The sequence below is a fragment of the Cervus canadensis genome, chromosome 15, assembly GCF_019320065.1.
Source record: "Cervus canadensis isolate Bull #8, Minnesota chromosome 15, ASM1932006v1, whole genome shotgun sequence".
Lineage (NCBI taxonomy): Eukaryota > Metazoa > Chordata > Mammalia > Artiodactyla > Cervidae > Cervus > Cervus canadensis.
The window spans coordinates 6,888,532-6,911,143 of NC_057400.1; the positions used below are offsets into that span (position 1 = coordinate 6,888,532).

General features: G+C 42.1%; 1 protein-coding gene across 5 annotated transcripts in view; it reads right to left on the reverse strand.

The window, feature by feature from the left end:
- EPB41L5 (erythrocyte membrane protein band 4.1 like 5) overlaps positions 1-22,612 on the reverse strand; it is a 154,824-nt gene that overhangs the window by 19,682 nt on the left and 112,530 nt on the right. For 3 of the 5 annotated variants that reach the window (XM_043488071.1, XM_043488070.1, XM_043488069.1), the window contains exons 19-20: positions 9,063-9,191; positions 6,124-6,188 (exon numbers count right to left, since the gene is read on the reverse strand). In XM_043488071.1, coding sequence (XP_043344006.1) covers positions 6,124-6,188; positions 9,063-9,191 — 194 coding nt within the window. The remainder of the gene's footprint in view (positions 1-6,123; positions 6,189-9,062; positions 9,192-22,612) is intronic. The other 2 variants (XM_043488073.1, XM_043488072.1) reach the window with 1 other exon arrangement.

Sequence of the window (22,612 nt, forward strand, 5' to 3'; positions counted from 1 at the left end):
AAAGAAAATGTGATGTATATATATGTAATGGAATATTACTCAGCCATAAAAAGAATGAAAAATTGCAACAACATGGATGCACCTAGAGGGTATTATGGTTAGTGAAATAAGTCAGACAGAGAAAGACAAATACTATATTTTATCATTTACATGTGAAATCTAAAAAATAAACAAACAAATGAATATACAAGTGAAGTAAGTCAGAAACAAATTTGCAGATATAAAGAACTAGGGGTTACCAGTGAGATAAGGTAAGTGAGGAGGGAGTGGGTAGTGGTAGGAAATCAATAAACAGAAACTACTATGTACAAAAGACGCTTACTCCTTGGAAGGAAAGTTATGACCAACCTAGACAGCATATTAAAAAGCAGAGACATTACTTTGCCAACAAAGGTCCGTCTAGTCAAGGCTATGGTTTTTCCAGTGGTCATGTATGGATGTGAGAGTTGGACTATCAAGAAAGCTGAGCACAAGAAGAATTGATGCTTTAAACTGTGGTGTTGGAGAAGACTCTGAGTGGTCCCTTGGACTGCAAGGAGATCCAACCAGTCCATCCTAAAGGAGATCAGTCCTGGGTGTTCATTGGAAGGACTGATGTTGAAGCTGAAACTCCAATACTTTGGCCACCTCATGTGAAGAGCTGACTCATTGGAAAAGCCCCTGATGCTGGGAAAGATTGAGGGCAGGAAGAGAAGGGGACGACAGAGGATGAGATGGTGGGATGGCATCACCGACTCAATGGATATGGGTTTGGGTAAACTCTGGGAGTTGGTGATGGACAAGGAGGCCTGGTGTGCTGCAGTCCATGGGGTCACAGAGCCAGACACGACTGAGCAACTGAACTATGTATAAAATACATAAGTTACAAGAATATTAATATAACCAATAATTTATAATAAATGTAAAAATAGAATATAATCCATAAAAATATTTAATCATTACATTGTACACCTAAAACAAATATAATATTGTAAATCAGTGAATAAGAATCCTGAGGCCAAACCAAAAAATTTTGTAAAAAAAGAGAGATTAGTTCTAGGTAGTTTACACTGCTACAAAACACAGAAAGCAGATGAAAAAATCCTTACAACATATGTGTATATGGAAGAACATGTACAATGTTAATTTGTAACAAGTATTTGTCCTTTAATAAAAGAATGAATATACTGTGGCAGTTAAAATGAAGAAACCATGGGCTTCTCTGGCAGCCCAGTGATTAGGAATCTGCCTCGAAATGTAGGGAACACCAGTTTGATCCCTGATCCAGGAAGATCCCACATGCCACACAGCAACAAAGCCCATGTGCCACAACCGCTGAGCCTGTGTCCTGGAGCCTGAGAGTCACAACTGCTGAGCCCATGTGCAGTGACTCCTGAGTCCGTGTGCAATGACTGAGCCCGTGTGCAATGACTGAGCCCGTGTGCAATGACTGAGCCCGTGTGCAATGACTCCTGAGCCCGTGTGCAACGACTCCTGAGGCCGTGTGCGAACGTGCGGTCTGAGCCTGGGTGAATGACGTGGCCCGAACGCCCGTGTCAGCGACTCCTGAGCCCGTGGTGCAATGACTAAGCCGTGGGCAATGACTGAGCCGTGTGCAATGACCTTGAACCGTGTGCATATGACTGAGCCCCGTGGTGCAATATGACCCTGAGCGGCTATTGTGCAACTGATCTGCTCTGAGGCCGTTGAGTGGTGCAAGGGTGGGTGAGGTGGACTAGCGCCGTGTGCAATGATCTGGACCCGTGTGTCAATTTGAGCGACTCCGAGAGCCGAGGTTGGCAATGACTAGCCCGTGGTAGCAGTGAATGAGCCCCGTGTCGGCAGGCGAGGGGTGGCAGCTCCCGTGTGGCAATGCTAAGGGCCCGTGTGCAGATGAACTGAGCATGTGCTATGACCTGAGCCCCCGTGTGCAATGACTTGAGCCCGTGTGCAATGACTCTGACAGTGTGAGACAACCGTACTCCTGAGGCCCAGTTGTCAATGAACTAGAGCCCGTGTGCAATGTACTGAGCCGTTGGGTGTGTGTCAATTGACTGGACCCAGGGTGTGCAAACTGACTCTGAGGCCCATGTGCAACACTCCCATGAGGCCTAGGGCCGGGTCGCTGTGCGAATGAACTCGAAGCCAAGTGTGCAATCGAACTGGGGAGTTGCCTTGCCGCGTGTCAGATGACGTTCCTGGATTCCCGGTGTGGCACGACCCTAGTGCTGGTTTGGTGCAATGTATTCGTGACCTTGTGGGTGTGCAACGACTTCTGAGCCCGTCGGTCAATGTCACCTGAGCCGGGTGTGTGGGCGAAGTGACTCCTGATCCCGTGGGGCTAGGCAGACTGCCTGAGCCCGGTGTGCAGCGACTCCTTCCTGAGGCTTGGGGAGTCTAATCAGCAAAAAAAGCCGCTGCAGTGAGAGGTCTGTGCACCACAACCAGAGTAACCCCACTCACTGCAACTAGAGAGCCCGTGCGCAGCAATGGAGACCCCCAGCACAGCCAAAAGTAAATAAATACATCAGTCTTCCAATGTTGGTGGGAATGTAAACAATGCTGTCACCACAGGAACCAGTGTGGAGATTCCTTAAAAAACTAGGAATAAAACTACAACATGACCCAGAAATACCACTTCTAGACATATACCTGAGGAAACCAGAATTGAAGACACGTGTACCCCCAGTGTTCACTGCAGCACTATTTACAACAGCCAGGACACGGAAGCAACCCAGATGTCCATCAACAGATGAGTGGATAAAGAAGCTCTGGTACATAGATACAATGGAATAGTACTCAGCCATAAAAAGGAACACATTTGAGTCCATTCTAATAAGGTGGATGAACCTAGAGCCTATTACACAGAGTGAAGTAAGTCAGAAAGAGAAAAACAAATACTGTATATTAATGCACATACACGGAATGTAGAAAGACGGGACCGATGAACCTACTGGCAGGGCAGCAATGGAGACGCAGACGTGGATAACAGACTATGGACACGGGTGGCAGGGGGGAAGGGGAGGGTGAGACAGATGGAGACAGCCCCACGGAACCACAGACACCATCACATAAAACAGACAGCCAGTGGAAATTTCCTGTCTGACTCAGGGAACTCAAACCAGGGCTCTGTAAGAACCTAGAGGGGTGGGGGAAGGTGGGAGGGAGGGCCCAGAGGGAGGAGACATGTGTATATCTATGGCCAATTTATGTCCATGTATGGCAGAAACCAAAGCAATATTATAAAGCAATTATCCTTCAATAAAAAAATTAATTTTTAAAAAAGAATATGAAGAAACCATGGATAATTTTTTTAAATTCAGATATATCAAAACAAAAACCACTGAATTGTACACTGTAAATGGGTTAACTGCATTGCATAGTATTTGAATTGTATCTTAATAAAGCTGTTACTACAAAAACAAATGATCTGAACAGAAATTTCTCCAAAGCAGAAAAGATGTTCAATATCATTATTATTTTTTTAATTGGAGGATAATTGCTTTATGATGTTGGGTTGGTTTCTGCCATACAGTAACATCAATACACTTAAGGTAAATGAAAATTAGAACCACATAGAGTTTTGTGGTTCATACTCACTGGGATGGGTATAATTTTTAAAATGGAGAATAAACAACATTGGCAAGGATATGGAGAAACAGAAATGATCATACATTGTAGGCGGGACTGGAAAATGCCACAGCTGCCTTGGAAGACAGGTCCTCAGTACGCTAAAAATACTTACCACATGACTGAGCAACAACCCTCCTGGGCACACATTAAAGAGAACTGAAAGCAAGTCTACAAATTTTTTGTATGTAAATGTTCAAGAATGACCTTATTCAAAATAGCCACAAAGTAGAAATAACAAGGGCTTCCCAGGTGGCTCAGTGGTAAAGAATTCACCTGCCAGTGCAGGAGAGGCAGGTTCCATCCCTGGGTCGGGAAGATCCCCTGGAGAAGGAAACAGCAACCCACTCCAGTATTCTTGCCTGGGAAATCCCATGCACAGAGCCCGGCAAGGTAGAGTCCATGGGGTTGCAAAAAGAGCTGGACATGACTTAGAGATTAAACAACAAACAATGGAAATGTCCATCGACACATGGATAAACAAAATATGGCATATCTACACAATGGACTATTATTCAGCTATGAAGTACCAAAACATACTACATGGGTACACCTTGAAAACATTATGCTAAATGAAAAAAGTCAGACACATATTTGTACAATTCCAGTTATATGAACCACCCAAAGTAGGAAAATCCAGTACAGGCAGAAAGCAGATGGATGGCTGCCAGGTACTGGACGAGGAAATGGAGAGACTCATATGGGGAGAATGCTTCTTTTAGGTGTGATGCCAGTATTATGGAATTAATAGTGGTAAGGGCTGCACAACTCTGTCAAAGTACTAACAAGCACTAAGTCACACACCTATAAAGTGTAAATGCACGGGAACTACAACCTTATAAAAAGGATGAAAGAAAAATGATCTAAATCTACTAGAGCAAAATAGGAAAATGTGACAAAGCTTGACATCTGGTGCACAGATATGTATTATGCAATCTCTACAGCTTTCTTATGCCTGAAATATTCCCTTTTAGAAAGGGGGTACAGCAATTTTTTAAAAGTCTAGTATGGCAAGGGGAAGAAAAATCAGAGTAACTGGAAAAAAAGACCCAGAAACAGACCCAAGTTTATATACAAGTATATACGAACATGAGTATTATTTAAAGCAGGGGTCCCCAACCTCTGGGATCTAATGCCTGCTGATCTGAGACAGAACTGATGTAATAATAACAGAAATAAAGTGAACAATAAATGTAATGTGCTTGAATCATCCCGAAACCATCCCCCCTACCCCTGGTCCATGAAAAAACTGTCTTCCATGGAACTGGTCCCTGGAGCCAAAAAGGTTGGGGATTTCTGCTTTAAAGGATCCATCTCAAATGCTGGAAGGAAAATAGATGATCAGAACACCAACAGCCATGAAGAGAAATAAATGTGGAAGTTGGATATTCTAACATCTTTCCAGCTTCAGTGAAATTTCTGATAAACAACTGGGTAGTTACATCTTCATTATTCCCCTCTTCACAAAAAAAGTTTATGATGAGGTTACTCTAAAAGGCTTCAATAATAACAGTATTAAAAATGTTGTGGGCAAGGGACTTCCCTGGTGGTCCAGTGGTAAAGAGTCCACCTTGCAAGCAAGGAGACTCAGGTTTGATCGCCGGTTAGGGAACTAAGACCTCACATGCCACAGGGCAACGGAACCCATGTGCTGCAACGACTGAAGCCCACAGACCGCAACTAGTGAGTCCATGTGCTGCACTGAAAGATCCCACCTAACGAGACAAAGATCCTTCATGCTGCAACTAGGACCTGATGCAGCAAAATAAAGCAATAATTTTTAAAGGATGTGGGAAACTTAATTTATTAGAATTAATTAAAAGGTTAAGCTGGAATTCCAGTTGTACCCTGATCACCAATGAGTACGTTTGCTGAGTACTAACTGTAAAGTCCTCTATACAAAGCATGCACTTAAGTGTTATGTTGATGACAGCACCTGAAGAGCATTAATCAGAATATTCACTCAACAACGTTTAGCACCAACTAAGCACAGAACACTGGACACAAAGAGATGAACGAAACAAACCGGCATAGAGCAGGGGGCAGAAATCTAGTAAGATAAATAAATGGTGTAACAGTCAACGAGAAAAGACGCAGAAAGAACTCAGAGGGAACCGTGAAGACACCTGCGTGCATCACGTGAGAGCCTGTAGGAACAAAGTTTGTAGAAACAACCCACTGTGCTGACAGCGTGGCACCAAGACTGCTGCCACACCGGAGAGACGCCGCACGTGCTCCTCAGCAGGCCCCTTACAACACTGACACTGTCCTCACAGGTTTCAATCAGCTGAAGAAGGACGGGACTGAAAAAGACTAATTAGGAGTAGCTTCAAATGATCTAAAAGTAGGGCTTAAGAAGCTATGCATTAGTGGACAGAAGAGTGAGTCAAACTCTTTCAAATAGATATTCCGACACCATGTGGTCACAGACTTGAAAAGAGGGGAAAAAAGCACCTCCAAAGAAAGGTAAGAGGAAAAGAGCACCAGTTTACTCCCATCTCCCCAGTACTGTACCTGTCTGCGGAGGCATCCTGAACACGGGCATTTTTATGACTTAAGAAGCGATCTTCTCTTGCAACCTAAGAAAAGGAAATCACAAAAATTAAATCTCTATCGATGATACTAAAGAAAGAAGAAATTTATATTCCTTTGCAGTAAAAATTGAAACACCAGTTTCCTTCTGTTCTAGAAAGAGGCAATCACAGCTCATCCATGCAATATCAGTTAACTGCACCCAGTGCAGTCCTATTCACACCTGAACTCACACACCACGTGCCCATTTCAATACAAAGGTATGCAAATCCATACGCTTTACTAGACAGCTCTCCATGATTTAAGACACCACCGTATGTTGGTCAATATACACAGAATCCAAGAAGATTCAATGCCAGAATTTTTCAAATTTATCACAAGAAGAAATAGATGTTAAGCTGTGTATTTGGCTTTTTATTTTTCCCTGAATATTTCAGAAGAGAATTCTAAAAAATCTTTCTGAAGAAGTCAGTTTTTCCCTTAATTTTATTGAGATATCATTTACATACAGCAAAATGCCACATGTTTTAAATGTATGATGATGAGTTCTGAAAAATATACAGGGGTACCTAATCAACACTACAATCAACATACATAACATGTCCACTGCCCCCAAATGTTCCCTTGAGGTTTCCAATGCAATCCCATCAAAAACCCACACATGTAGCCAGCCATGATCTGGACTTTTTTTTGGCCTGCAGGTTTCTGTTGCTGCGTGCAGGCTTTCTCCAGCTGCAGTGACCGTGGGCTACTCTTCGTTGCAGCGCATGGACTTCTCGTGGTGGCTTCCCTTGTGGAGCACAGGCTCCTAGGTACGTGGGCTTCAGTAGCTGCAGCACTATAGTTGCATATAAATGGATTTATAACACCTGTCTTCTGTGCTTCCCTCTTTAGAGAGGCATGATGTTTTTGAGGTTCACCCATGGTGTTGCATGCATCAACATATTCCTTTTTATATGCTCAGTAGCTTTACACTTTACAGATATAGCCTGATTTGTTTATCTGTTTCCTTGCTGATGGACATTTGGGTCACTTCTAGTTTTTACCTATTAAAAACAAAGCTGCCAGAAGCATTCATGTACCAATATCTGTATGAACCTATGTTTTCAGTTCTCTTGGATAAATACCTAGGAGTGGGACTGCTGGGTCACATGAGAAGTGTATGTTTAATATGTTACCAAACTCCTTTCTAAATTACCTGCAATATTTTATGTTCTTACCAGCCGTGTGCATTGCAGGCAGTGCATGACTGCCCACGCGGGGATGGTGAGTTAACTCTAGCTATGAGGTATGGGGCTAGCTGTAGACTGTCTGCATAGACAGCCCTTATCAGGCTGAGGCCCCACTCTACCCCTGTTTTGCTGTGAACACTCATCATGGTCGGGTCTTAAAGCCTGTGCAATGCTCTTTCCATGTAAGTGGAGACATTTTCCTTAATTTTTAATATGCTGAACTATACTGGTTTTTGGATGATAAACCACCTTTTCCCCCAAGATAAACTCTTGGCCACGGTTACTGCCCTGTTTATAAACTGTTGAGTACAACCTGCTTCTATTTTGTTTAGGACTTTCAGTCTGTAGCAGCTTTTTCTGTACAATCACTCTCTGGCTTTGGTATCGGGGTAAAACCAGCCTTGGAAGTGAGCTGGGACATGCTCCCTGCTCTTCTATTTCCTGCAAGAGCTTATGCAGAACTGTTATTATTTCTTCCTTAAATGTTCAGTAATCTTAACAGTGAAGACATCTGGTCCTGAGTTTTTCCTTGTAGGATGATTTTAAACTACAAAACAAAACCTCTTTCATTTAGAGCTATTGAAGCTATTTCTCTCTCTTGTTTGAGTCAAGATAGATTCAGAAATACAACTGAAATGTCAGGTGGTGACAGCTGCCACCACCTCTGCTGCTACAAGAGGCAGTGTCAGCATCGGGATCAACATTTGCTAAACACTCACTAAGTGCCTGCCAGGAGTCACCCCATGGCCTTCATATTTATTATTTTATTTCATCCTTACAATCCACCTGAGGGTAGGTATTACCATTACCCCCATTTAAACATAATTTAACTGAGGCTCAGAGAAATAAACTAAGTTGCCAAGTCACAAAGCTAGTAGGTGGTATTAAGAAACAGGATTCAAACTCCAGCTGTCTAATTCCAGAGCCTGTACTGACATATTTCATAATTATTTTTATATGTAAACATTATGTTTTACGTTTTCATCTGGGTGAGAAGGTACAGAAAGCACACGAACAACATTCCTCAGGTTCTTCCAGTTCTCGTCAAGGCCTGAGCCTGGGCCAGGATGGGTGAAGAGCCTCTTCTCACAACAAGGCACTGGGAAATCCTCGTTGACAACAGGATGCAGTAAGACAGGCTTCTGCCCTATTTCAGCACAGAGGGTAAATCTGACAGGTGGGAGGGCCAAGGAAAAGCCGATTTTGAGAGCACGAATGCCATTAACTTCCTGGGGGCTGGTCACACTGCGTCCTTCACAAGATGTCACAACCAACGCTTCGTCTTGCAATCATCACTCAGTTGCTAATAACATGACTGATAACTTTACTGAATCAGCTATTCAGCTAATAATTTTGCTGAACTGGGCTAGATGGATGGGAGGAAAAGTGAATTAAAGACCCAAAATCACTCTAGGGTTTCCAGCTATAAAAGTGACAAAAGATTAGGGACTCACTTCTACAGGAATTTGACTTTTAAAAAACTTTATTCTTTTTACTTCATGACTGCCCCATCCTAATCTACTCTGGCTAGAATTTAGAGCTGGAAAGGCATTTGCCACCTTGAGCGTGCTTCCTGGTTTTACCCTCTGTCTCATCACCAGCCTGCTCACTCATGTCCACCATATGAGTGTGTTCTTGTTCCATAGGGTCTCCTTCCACCTCAGTGGGACCCTAGTGAAGGCAGCTTACCTTCTGCACTGCTTCTACTTGAGCCTTCAAAATATTACTCTTCAAGTCAGGAGGAACTCTCCTGGTACTCAGCGCTGGGCTGTCGATGGCATTATTCAGACACTTCTCAGTTAGCTTTACCACCTCCTCCTGGACATTAAAAGCACACTGTGAGCAGCTCCGAGAGGATTCCACCAAATGGAAACAGAAAAGGGCAGATGGAAGTTCCTATTCAGACAACCAGGGAGCCATGTGTTTCAGGCAGCCATCTTATTCCAGGAGGAGTCAGCTCTCACTTGAGGTTTTGAACTAAGATCAGTAATCACAAATAAGGTAGGGACCCCTGAAAATCATCGAGCCCAATTTCCTGTCTTTAAGCAAACTGAATAACTAACGATACCACCCTGGAAAAATGCCTGAATGAAACCACACATGAAGAATGTGTGCCATCTGCTATAATTAATTTCAACGGATTTTAGGTCGGGCCCTAAACTAGCTGATCCCTAGAGCTGTTACTGGGTAGATGACTGTGCTTGAGACTTAAGTTATTTGGCCACAAAGAGGCCACTCTCAGGTAAAAACTTACTAAAATGATAAAATAAAGCACAAGTCCATTGAATGAAGATCATAATTAAAACAATATACATTAACTATTAAGAAAAGAAATGGGAGAAAAATTAATAATTTTAATTGTCTACACTACAGCTGATATTTTACCTAATTTAGAATAAATGACAATCAATAATAACAATCACCATCACCATCATCCTTACTGTGTGCTGCGCTAAGTCGCTTCGGTCATGTCCAACTCCTTGCGATCCTGTGGACCAGAGCCCGCCAGGCTCCTCTGTCCATGGCATTTCCCAGGTAAGAATACTGGGGTGGGTTGCCATTTCCTTCTGAAGGGGATCTTCCCAACCCAGGGATTGAACCTGTGTCTCCCGCATCTCCTGCACTGGCAGGGAGGTTCTTCACCACTAGTGACACCTGAGAAGCCCTGTCCTTACTATGGTTACCATTTAATGCTGGTCTAAATAACAAACTCACTCTAAACATTTTCTTAGCCTCAGATATAGCTTTTGTTCTGTAAAACAGGCCATCTGCCAACATACAGGATTACATATTGCACCGTTCGTTCAGATTTGAAAAAATTTAACTATGTGCTTATTCTAATCTGGTTTTTCTTAGTGTGGTCTCCACATACCTGCCTCTGGGTGGGATCCCATAATCTGAATGTTTAACAAGCTTTCCCATGTGACTCTGATATATATAAAAGTTTGAGAATCACTAGTTTGTATTAGACTCTATCTTCCAAGTCTACAGAATGGTTCCTAGTAATTGAAAGAAGACCCTATATCCTTTTTCAGTCATGACTAGTTCACATCATATGAGCCAGCAATGCCACTTCTGGGTACACATTCAAAGGACATAAACACAATCCCAAATAGGCATCTGCACCCCCCACATTCACTGCGGCATTATGCACAGCAGCCAAGACATGGAAATAACCTAAATGTCCATCAAGATGAAAGGATACAGAAGATGTAAAATGCACACACACACACACATAAATATACACACACAATGAAATATTGTTCCACCTTTAGAAAGAAGGAAATCCTGCCATTTCCAACAACACAGACGAAACTGGAAGGAATTATGCTAAGTGAACTAAGTCAGATAGAGAATAACAAATACTTCATGGTATTACTTAAATGTGGATTCTTAAAAAAAATCCAACTCAGAGAGTAGAATGGTTGCCAGAGACTAGGGGTGGAGAAATAGGGGGAGGTTGGTAAAAGTTATCAGATCCTGAGGACCCAATGTACAGGATGGTGACTAAAGTTAATTACACTGTTTTTTATACTTGAAATGTGCTGAGAGTAGATCTCAAGCATTCTCACCAAAAAACAAACAAAAAGGAAACTAACTAAAGTAAGGTGAGATTGTGTTAACTATCAATCTGACTGTAGGAATCATTTCACAATGTATACGTCTATCAATTTATCAAATTGCACATTTTAAATGTGTTTAAATTTTGTCAATTATAGCTCAATAAGGGGCCTGGAATGTTAGGTTCACACATTAAAGTTAATTGGAAGTGGTCAAACAGGAGATGGCAAGAGTGAACATTGACATTTTAGGAATCAATGAACTAAAATGGACTGGAATGGGTGAATTTAATTCAGATGACCATTATATCTACTACTGTGGGCAAGAATACCTTAGAAGAAATGAAGTAGCCCTTATAGTCAACACGAGTCTGAAATGCAGTACTTGGGTGCAATTTCAAAAATGACAGAATGATCTCTATTCGTTTCCAAAGCAAACCATTCAGCATCACAGTAATCCAAGTCTATGCCCCAACCACTAATGCCAAAGAAGCTGAAGTTGATAGGTTCTAGTAGTCCTAGAAGACCTTATAGAACTAACACCAAAAAAAAGATGTCCTTTTCATCATAGGGGAATGAAATGCAAAAGTTGGAAGTCAAGAGATTCCTGGAGTAACAGGCAAGTTTGGCAGTGGAGTACAAAATGAAGCGAGGCAATGGCTAACAGAGTTTTGTCAAGAGAACACACTGGTCATAGCAAATGCCCTCTTCCAACATCACAAAAGACGACTCTACAAATGGATGTCACCAGATAGTCAACACCGAAAGCAGACTGATTATATTTTTTGCAGCCATAGATGGAGAAGCTCTATACAGTCAGCAAAAAATAAGACCGGGAGCTGACTGTGGCTCAGATCATGAACTCCTTATTGCAAAATTCAGACGTAAATTGAAGAAAGTACGGAAAACCACTAAACCTAAATCAAATCCCTTATGATGATACAGTGGAAGTTACAAATAGATTCAAGGGATTGGATCTGACAGAGTGCCTGAAGAATTATGGACGGAGATTCATAACATTGTACAGGAGGCAGTGATCAAAACCATCCCCAAGAAGAAGAAACGCAAAAAGGCAAAATAGTTGTCTGAGGAGACCTAAAAATAGCTGAGAAAAGAAGAGAAGCAAAACGCAAAGGAGAAAAGGAAAGATATATCTATCTGAATGTAGAATTCCAAAGAATAGCAAGGAAAGATAAGAAAGCCTTCCTCAGTGATCAATGGAAAGAAATACAGGAAAACAGTACAATGGGAAAGACGAGAGATGTCTTCAAGAATATTAGAGCTACCAAGGGAACATTTCATGCAAAGATGGGCTCAATAAAGGAAAGAAACACCATGGACATAACAGAAGCAGAAGATATTAAGAAGAGGTGACAAGAATACACAGAACTATACAAAAAAGATCTTAATGACCCAGATAACCACAATGATGTGATCACTCACCTAGAGTCAGACATCCTGGAGTGCAAAGTCAAGTGGGCCTTAGGAAGCATCAATAAAAACAAAGCTAGTGGAGGTGATGGAATTCCAGCTGATCTATTTCAAATCCTAAAAGATGATGCTGTGAAAGTGCTGCACTCAACATGCCAGAAATTTTGAAAAACTCAGCAGTGGTCACAGGACTGGAAAAGGTCAGGTTTCATTCCAATCCCAAGAAAAGGTAATGTCAAACAATGTTCAAACCATTGCACAATTGTACTCATCTCACAAGCTAGCAAAGTAATGCTCAAAATTTTCCGAGTTAAGCTTCAACAGTACGTGAACCAAGAACTTTGAGATTTCAAGCTGGATTTAGAAAAGGAAGAGGAACCAGAGATCAAATTGCCAACATCCATTGGATCACAGAAATAGCAAGAGAATTCCAGAAAAAAATCTGGAACATGAAACATTCTGCTTCACTGACTATACTAAAGCCTTTGACTGTGTAGATCACAAAAAAAAACAGTGGAAAATGCTTAAAGAGATGGGAATAAAAGACCACTTAACCTGCCTCCTGAGAAATTTGTATGCAGGTCAAGAAGCAACAGTTAGAACCAGACATGAAATAAGGACTGGATCCAAATTGGGAAACAAGTACAAGAAGGCTGTGTATTGTCACCCTCCTTATTTAACTTATATGCAGAGAACATCCTGCGAAATGCTGGACTGTGTGACTCACAAGCTGGAATCAAGATTGCTGGGAGAAATATCAATAACCTCAGATATGCAGATGATACTACCCTTATGGCAGAAAGTGAAGAGGAAATAAAGGGCCTCTTGATGCAAGTGAAAGAGGAGAGTGAAAAAGCTGGCTTAAAACTCATCATTCAGAAAACTAAGATCATGGCATTAAGTCCCATCACTTCACAGCAAATAGATGGTGAAACAATGGAAACAGTGAGAGACTTTATTTTCTTATGCTCCAAAATCATTGCAGATGGTGACTGCAGTCATGAAACTAAAAGATGCTTGTTCCCTGGAAGAAAAGCTATGACCAACAAAGATAGCATATTAAAAAAGAGACATTACTTTACCGACAAAGTTCCGCATACTCAAAGCTATGGTTTTTCCATTAGTCATGTATGGATATGAGAGTTGGACCATAAAGAAAGTTGAGCGCTGAAGAATTGATGCTTCTGAACTGTGATGTTGGAGAAGAGTCTTGAGAGTCCCTTGGACTGGAAGGAGATCCAACCGATCAATCCTAAAGGAAGTCAGTCCTGAATATTCACTGGAAGGACTGATGCTGAAGCTGCTGATCACCTGATGAGAAGAACTGACTCATTGGAAAAGACCCTGATGCTGAGAAAGACTGAAGGCAGGAGGAGAAGGGGACGACAGAGGATGAGACGGTTGGATGGCATCACCTACGCAATGCACAGGAGTTTGAGCAAGCTCTGGGACTTGGTGATGGACAGGGAAGATTGGCATGCTGCAGTCCATGGGGTCACAAACAGCTGGACATGACTGAGTAACTGAACTGACTGATGAAGGCAGGAAAAATAGATAGCATAGCTGGTTGAGTCACACAGTCGTGTCTGACTCTTTGTGACCCTGCGGACTGTAGACTGCCAGGATCCTCTGTCCAAGAGGATTCCTCCCTTCCTCCTCCAAGGGATCTTCCCATCCCAGATATCAAACCCAGGTCTCCCACATTCTAGGCAGATTCTTTACTATCTGAGCCACCAGGGAAGCCCGCTGAGGACAAAAGACGAGATGGATGGATGACATCACCAACTCAATGGACATGAGTTTGAGCAAGCTCTGGGAGATGGTGAAGGACAGGAAAACCTGGCATGCTGCAGTCCATGGGGTCACAGAGTTGGATATGACTGAGCGATTGAACAACACGAATGGCTAGTTCAAATGCATTGACATTTTCTTTTCAGAGAGAATTACATTGCAGACTTTGTATTATATGCTCAACATTTATATTTCCATGTCATAGCATCTCAAAGCAACCTGCCACAGACCTAGGCAGATATTTCTCTTCCTGCCTACATTAAAAATCAAGAATTCAACACACACATCACAAAAGTACTTGTGATTGTTACCATCTTTCTGGAAGGCAATTTTGCAAATGTACCAAAGGCTTTAAAATTATTTCTGAAATTTGACTTAACACTTCTGCCATGCCAAGTGGTTTTTGCAGGATCTTAGCTCCCGGATCAGGGATTGAACATGAGCCCTCAGCAGTGAAAGAGCTGAGAACTAACCACTGGACCACCAGGGAATTCCTAAACCTAACACTTCTCCTTCCTAGGAAAATAATCAAAGATAATGCAGGATATTTATTTATAAGACTGTTTGTCACAGCACTGATTGTAACAGTGAAAATTAGCAAAATGTCTAATAGGAGACTGAGTAAACACAACATTGACCTATGCATGCCATTTAACTATTATCTGTAATGTGTTATTGAAATAAAGAGATAACAATTGATTAGCTATAGAACAATGTTAACTGTAGTTATCTCTTAGGACTGGGATAATGGACGTTTTATAATTTCTTGCTTTTTGAAATCTACATTTTGTGGGGAATTCCCTGGCAGTCCAGTGGTTAGCACTCAGCACTTTCAGTCAGGGCTCAGATTCAGTCTCTGACTGGGGAACTAAGATCCTGGAAATGCACAGCATGACCAAAAAAAACCCCAGAAATAAACATAAATAAAATCTGTATTTTATACAGTTACCTTCCATGTATATAAAAGAAAAAGATTACTGAAATACAAGTTCAGTGTAACAGCTATAAAATATTTTCATATAGTTTTATTATAGGATGCAAATACAACAATATCCAGTTACTATGCTGTTGATATGTCTGCCCTGGATGGCCAACATGTGCAAACAGAGAACCAAAATAATTAAAAAGACACCCTGATTCCTAAACACCCCAAGTTAGACCTGTTCTAACAAGACTGGATGCTCAAACTCTCCTGCAGAGCCGTCCTCACTATCAGAATCAGCTTAGTTAGGCGCTAATGTCAGGTTAAAGAGGATCCAAAGTCCACTTCAGTTTGCTAACGAGCCAGGGCTTGTGTGCCTGCAGTGCAGAAAGCCAGACTGACGGCAGGAGTTTGCAGAAAACTAGGGGTGTATTTGCAGGGCACCCAGGAAGGAGGACAGGCAGCTCACGTACAAGGACCAGCACCCCCTGATGCTTTCTGGCAAAGGCCTTTAAAGACGGCGTGAGGGCACAGGGTCCAGGACGTGTGGCCAGCCTGCGGACCTTCTTCTGACTGGCTGTGCTTCGTTGCTCGGTCATGTCCAGCGGTGTGCGACCCTGCAGACGGCAGCCCACCCGTCTCCTCTGTCTGTGGGATTCTCCAGGCAGGGATACTGGCGTGGGTTGCCATGCTCTCCTCCAGGGGCTTTTCCCAACCCAGGATTGAACCCAGGTGTCCCACACTGCAGGTGGATTCTTTACCTCCTCAGCCACTGGGGAAGGCCTCTGACTGGTTGGTGATGAGGGAATAGGGTGATATCTTCAGAACCTCAACCTTCTGGCTCCAACCAGTCTGGGGACCCCTTGCCTGTGGTCATCATGTGGTCGTCATTGCCCACCTGGGGGGGGGCGGGGGCGGGTCTTAGTTTTTGCAGAACAACTCAAAGACAGGCACAGACAGTTATCCATATCCCTTCAGAACGAACGAGGAGTCCTGTGATGCTCTTGTCCTAAACATTAACTGCTAGACTCTGCTCTTTGGAACTTGGGGAAGGTCCAGGAGATTACCGTCTTTTTCCTACAAACAGGAAACAGGGATGTGGAGAGGCTTTTTGTACCTGGGATGGCCCCACAGGGTCCTGTTTGGGGTCCAATTCTCCCTTTTCTTTGATGCTCCTCAATTCTGAGGGGAAAAGGGGTAAGATTAGGAAGGGAATCAATTTTTAGACAGATTAATCACAAACTCAGCAGGGGAAGTCAGTTTTAGGGGGACTTGGTTTCAAGTTCTGAACCAGAATGCCATTAGATCCAGACTCAAAACCACTCTTGAAACAATCTTGGCTAGAAAACATAGGTAGGCCATTTATACATTCAAACACATAATGCAAAGTATTGGTGTAAGTAGTAAAACTCAAAAGAAAAATGGTACTTATTTTTTATAAGCACAGAGAGATCTTATTTCTGAGAGCTCCTTCTTTAAATGCCTCAGAAAAATTGAAATTATTTAATTTTAAAAAATTATATAAGCCTTTTAAGTAAAGTGAAGTTCTTTTTAGCTCTAACTTTGGGAAGATGCAAAGAGTTATTTTAAGATTGGTATGGTTTACTCTTTCTGAGAATTTAATAAAATTTGGACCCACTTTCCTGAAAAATATGTAACTGAGTTAAAGCAAGAATAGGAGCTTCCTTGGTGGTCCAGTGATTACGAATCCACCTTGTCCAATACAGAAGATGTGGGTTCGATCCCTGGTCAGGGAACCAGATTCCACATGCCACAGAGCAACTAAGCCCATACATCGCAACTACTGAACAGAAGCACTTTAGAGCTCATGCTCTGAAACCAGAAAGAAGCCCCTCACTCACTGCAACTAAGACCCAGTGCAGCCAAAATAAAAAAAACAAAAAATAAAAAAGAATATGTGTTCAATTTCATAGGGTTTAAGACACCTCTTATAATTATTTGTGGGTAGATCCGTGATCTGCAAGAATCTTGCTTTAGAAGAATAAATACAATTTACCTTGAATTTTTACTAAATATACACAAAGGTTTTAGCCACTTTATAAACTGTTTCTTCCCCTTAAACTGCTGAAAGTATTTACATAAATCCAGAAGAGTCCCTGAGATCATGACAAAGGGAATGTGAACTTTTAGGGCTGGCCTACTATATAAACTAATAAATTCTAAGATACCAGTAGTTAAATAGCCTGATTTCCAGACTTAAAAATTATTTTTTAAAACACCTGCACCAATAATATTAGTAACTATTGTTTCAGGGTTCCCAGGTGGCACTAGTGGTAAAGAAACTGCCTGCCAATGCAGGGGACACAAGAGACGTGAGTTCGATCCCTGGGTCAATAAGATCCCCTGAGGGAGGGCAAGGCAACCCACTCCAGTATTCTCGTCTGGAGAATGCCATGCCAGAGAAGCCTGGTGGGCTACAGTCCATAGGGTCGCAAACAGTTGGACACAACTAAAGTGACTTAGCAAGCAACTACTGTTCCAGCTGAGAAAGTCACGGCAGTGAGGGTAGCAGAATGTGCCATCCCCAAATATGCCACCCTGTGGCGTGTTATTTTGAGCTGAAGGCAACTGGGAAGCAGGAGATATAAGAAAAGCTTTGTCCTTCTCCTATCTATCTAAAAAGGAGTCCCTCCTTCCTTTCTACTAGGAAAGACCAACATTCATCCCCGCAAACAACTCAAACTCTTATCACTGAATAGCAAGGACTCAAAGCTGCGTAAGAAGCCTTACTTCTGTTTACCCTGCCTTTCCCTGAACCCTCCCCTACACTTTCTTTCGTTTGACTTTAGCTGAAGATGGTATTTAACTGGAATTCTAAGCCTGAGAGTTACTCATTCTCCCCTGGTATCGCCCATCTGAACATGAGGTACACCTAACAGTAAACTTCTGCTTTTCTCTTGTTAATCTGTCTTTTGTCACAGAAGTCTCAGCCAACAACTCAGAGGAGTAGAGGGAAAAATTATTTTTTCCCCCTACAGCAATTACTGTTAAATAGAGAATATTAGCCTTTGTGTTTGTAAAAGTATCATTTCTACTTACCTTACATAATATGCAATAGCTCACTGATCCTTGGAGAAGTGTGGCCTTTGCAAGGCTAACATCTGAAGCTCAATTTCCCAAAGGGAGGTCAGACCAACTGCCACACTTTTGTGTCCAAATTGAGGGTAGAAGGAAAGAAAGTTAACTACTTATAGAGCCAAACTGAAACGTCTGGAGTCACTTATGTCAGGGACAAAATGAAGACAGCCAATGTAGGCACACAGAGGACACTTAACCTAACCTCATGGGGATGTACAACTCTTCCCAAAGGTTGGCACAGGACACCAGCCAAGCCCCCATGCAAGTCTGTTCATGGCAGCTCTATGCTTCCTTGTTCCCCTGACACAGCTACTCTCATCCAAATAAGAAAGAAGACCACCAGACAACTAATCAGCTGACAACAACAAATAACCCCTGTATTTATCCCATAAAAACCGCTTAAATTTGTCAGCAACTCAGAACTTACTACATTCACAGTCTTGAGTTCTAAGGTTCATGGGTCAAAATCCAGGTAATATATTCATCTTTCTCCTTTGCTTTCTTCAGAGTGCAGATTTTGATTTTTGATATACTTTTTCGTTGTACCTTCTTAAGGTTTGGGTACAAAAAAAATCAAAAGATTAAAAGTGACAAAGATTATTCCAAGTCACGTGTGGCAGCAATCTGCTATAGGATTACATTCCCAACAACAAGAGAAAGACAACCTACAGGCCACACCTGGCCCGCCATCTGCTTTAGTAAGTAAACTCTACCGGAACACGGCCATGCCCAGGCCCACATGGCTATGGCTAGCTCATGCCACGGTGGCACAGTTGAGTACAATGACAGAGACCATACAGCTACTGAGACTTAAATATTTACCGACCTTTAATGAAAGAGGTTGCCAACTTGTGGTCAAGAGAACATGGTCATCACGCCTTTCTTTTAAACCTTTACACTAGAAAGACTAGCTGCTAAAGGTCAGGCCTTAATCACGTCCCCATCCTCACTAACAAATGCAGCTTAGATTTTGTTACTTTAAGCATTTTAAAAATTTTCTGATCAAGGACCAAGAAAAAAAATTATCCTTCAAATTTGAAGATAAAGAAAATTCTGGAATTGTCTCAAGTAATTAAGAGGAGGAAGGTAACTGAAAAGTCTTCAAGTCTTGACACAGCATAAGCCCTAAAGGACTCCAAAGACACAGATCAGGCAGATATTGTGAACACATTCTCCGTACGAGGAGGCACCCAGAAAGGGGAAGAATTCCAACAATGAACCCAAGATTCAGGGTGTCCCAAGGTGGAAAGAATGCTCCAACCTCCAAGTACATCCAACCTCCAAAATATCCAAAGGCTGACTTCAGTCTTAGCCTGAGGAACTTCCCACATTAGGGAAGCTGCTGCTTTCTTAGCTATCTGTTCAATTCCCAGGCGTGTTAAGATGTGTTTTCTTACACTGAGGTGAAATCTGCCTAATTTCGTCACTCACTGACCTTAGCTCTTCTCCAAGACTGTTAAGAAACATTATCAATACTTTACTTCCTGTCATATCATAGCTCCTCAGATAACTGAAGTATTCTTTCCTGAGATCGCTGAGCATCATTACAACTGTGCTTCAAGATTCTTCACTGTACTCCTTCTCTTCTCAAACCACTTTAGTTTTCCGAAATCATGTTTATCTCTCTTCCTTTTTAATACTATGGTTGGAGCTCCCCTTTTAAGCCCTGTCAGTTAATACAATGGATATGTTTCAGCAGTTACACTTCATATTGTTTACAAAATTCTCAAACTTTTTTTTACACATGCCTGTTATATTCTACCTCCTGATCCTAATGCCTACATTTGTGTCAGACTAGTCTTAAATCCAATCCATCATTCCAGCCTTTCAAAGTATTCATAGATGCTGATTTTCTCTCTCACACTGTACTTTCCAGTTGTTGCCATCTGAAAATTCCATTAGCCTAAAACGTTCTCAGTTACCCAGTTTTTAGAGCTAAACATCCAACATCTGACACTTTGCTTTAGAATATATTCTATTTACAGTAGGTGTTTCATCCTAAAATACTATACTTAGTAAAACCGATATTAAGATTAATTTGCAGTCCTTAAGCAAACATTAACAGTTAGTGGCAGAGGTAGAGAAATCAGAGTGGATTAAAAGTGCGTCATATAAATAAACCATTAATTAAGGGAACTTCCATGCTGGTCCAGGGGCTAAGACTCCTTACTCCCAATACAGAGGGCCCTGGTTCAAACCCTGGTCAGGGAAAAAGATCCCACAAGCTGTAACTAAAAGATCCCATGTGCTACAACTAAGATCCAGCACCATCAAACAAACAGATGTAAGAAAACACATGAATTAACTTGAGAACTAAAATGTTGCTGCTCTAACGGTAAACAAAGGATGCTGCAGCCATCAAGCCAACACATTTCAGCCACTGTTCAGTGAGCCCTGAGGCAACTCAGGATGGAGACAAACGACCCGCCCACTGAAGCCCACGCAGTGGTCAGCCTCTGCAGCCACCCTGATGGTGCTTCTGAGGAGACTCACGACACTGGCCCCGGACAGCCAAAGTGCGTATCATAGGAATGACTGCAGTGAGCCCAGACTCACATCTTCCCATACACAGTAAACCAGGGCTTCCCTGGCCTGCAATGCAGGAGACCCAGCTTTGATCCCTGGGTTGGGAAGATTCCCCTGGAGAAGGGGATGGTAACCCACTCCAATATTCTTGCCTGGAGAATTCCATGGGCAGAGGAGCCTGGCAGGCTACAGTCTATGGGATCAACGGACTGGTTCAAAATTGGGAAAGGAGTACGTCAAGGCTGTGCATAGTCACCCTGCTTATTTAACTCATATGCAGAGTACATCATGTGAAATGTTGGGCTGTATGACTCACAAGCTGGAATCAAGATTGCCGGGATCATATCAACAACCTCAGATATGCAGATGATACCACTCTAATGGCAGAAAGAAAGAGAAACTAAAGAGCCTCTTGATGAGGGTGAAAGAGGAGAGTGAAAAACCTGACTTAAAACTCAACGTTGAAAAAACGAAGATCATGGCATCCAGTCCTATCACTTCATGCCAAATAGGTGGGGAAAAGTGTAAACAGTGACAGATTTTATTTTCTTGGGCTCCAAAATCACTATGGATGTTAACTGCAGCCACAACTTTAAAAGACGCTTGCTCCCTGGAAGAAAAGCTATGACAAGCCTAGACAGCATATTAAAAAGCAGAGATATCACTTTGCCAACAAAGGTGTACACAGTCAAAGCTATGGTTTTTACAGTAGTCACGTATGGATGTAAGAGTTGGACCCTTTAGGGTCCTTCTTTAGAAGGACCTCCTTTAGAAGGCTGACTGCTGAAGAATTGATGCTTTCTGGAAATCAACCCTGAATACTATTGGAAGGACTGATGATGAAGATGAAGCTCCAATACACTGGCCACTTGATGTGAAGAGCTGAGTCACTAAAGATGATCCTGAGGGCAAGAGGAGAAGGGGGCGACAGAGGATGAGACGGTTGGATGGCATCACCGACTCAATGGACACGGGTTTGAGTAAACTCCACGAGACACTGAAGAACAGGGAAGACTGGTGTGCTGCAGTCCATGGCGTGGCAAAGAGTTAAACATAACTTAAGAGACTGAACATCAATCCATAGAAAAGTACTAAATTCCTTAATGTGAGATAGCTGGTTTTCTTTTATTAACACTAATCTTTTGATGAGCATGACCAGGTCTTTGTTGCAAAAACTCTTATGAATCCGGGCTCATCCTCCCCTCTTTGAAGCAGTCTCTCAGGGTTATCTGAGATACTGTCTCCCAAGCTTGAAGTCCTAAGAAAATCTGTCAAATAACATATAACTCTCAACTTTTAGGCTGTGCTTTATTTTTCTTCAGTTGACAAACTCGTACACAGCACTAGTTGAAGCACTGAGGTAGGGTAGTCTGACATCTCTTATTTGTCAGTACAGCACTGAATTCTTTCTTTTTATTTCTGCCTGGCATAGAGTAAGCCCTCACCAAATATTAGCTATTATCTTCCTAGTTACATAAGCCCCAAACACTTCTTCATGGCACACCATCCTTCACCTAACCCTCTCTCATATTCCCTTTCCTATCTTAAACCCACACTCGTACTTATTTTTCCAAGGTTTCATAACTAATCTAACAGATCCTCTGGTCCAGAGATTCAGCTAAGTTACAGCAAAATGTGCAGTGAATGTTGCTAAAAAACAAGCAGCCGCTCAATGAATTTCCTGTGCAACAATTACGCTTCAACTCCCTGTCAGGATTTACTGGGCCTCAATCTTCAGGTTCACTCCAGGCCTCCACTAAATTTTTGTCAAACTGTCAACTACCTAAGCTTTCATTGAAAGCTTTCAGTTAACCCTCTGATGACTTTGACCCTGCATTCCCCTACCTTACAAAGACAGTAGAAAAACTGACAATGTGAAGGAAAGAGACCATATAATTGAGAATTACTGA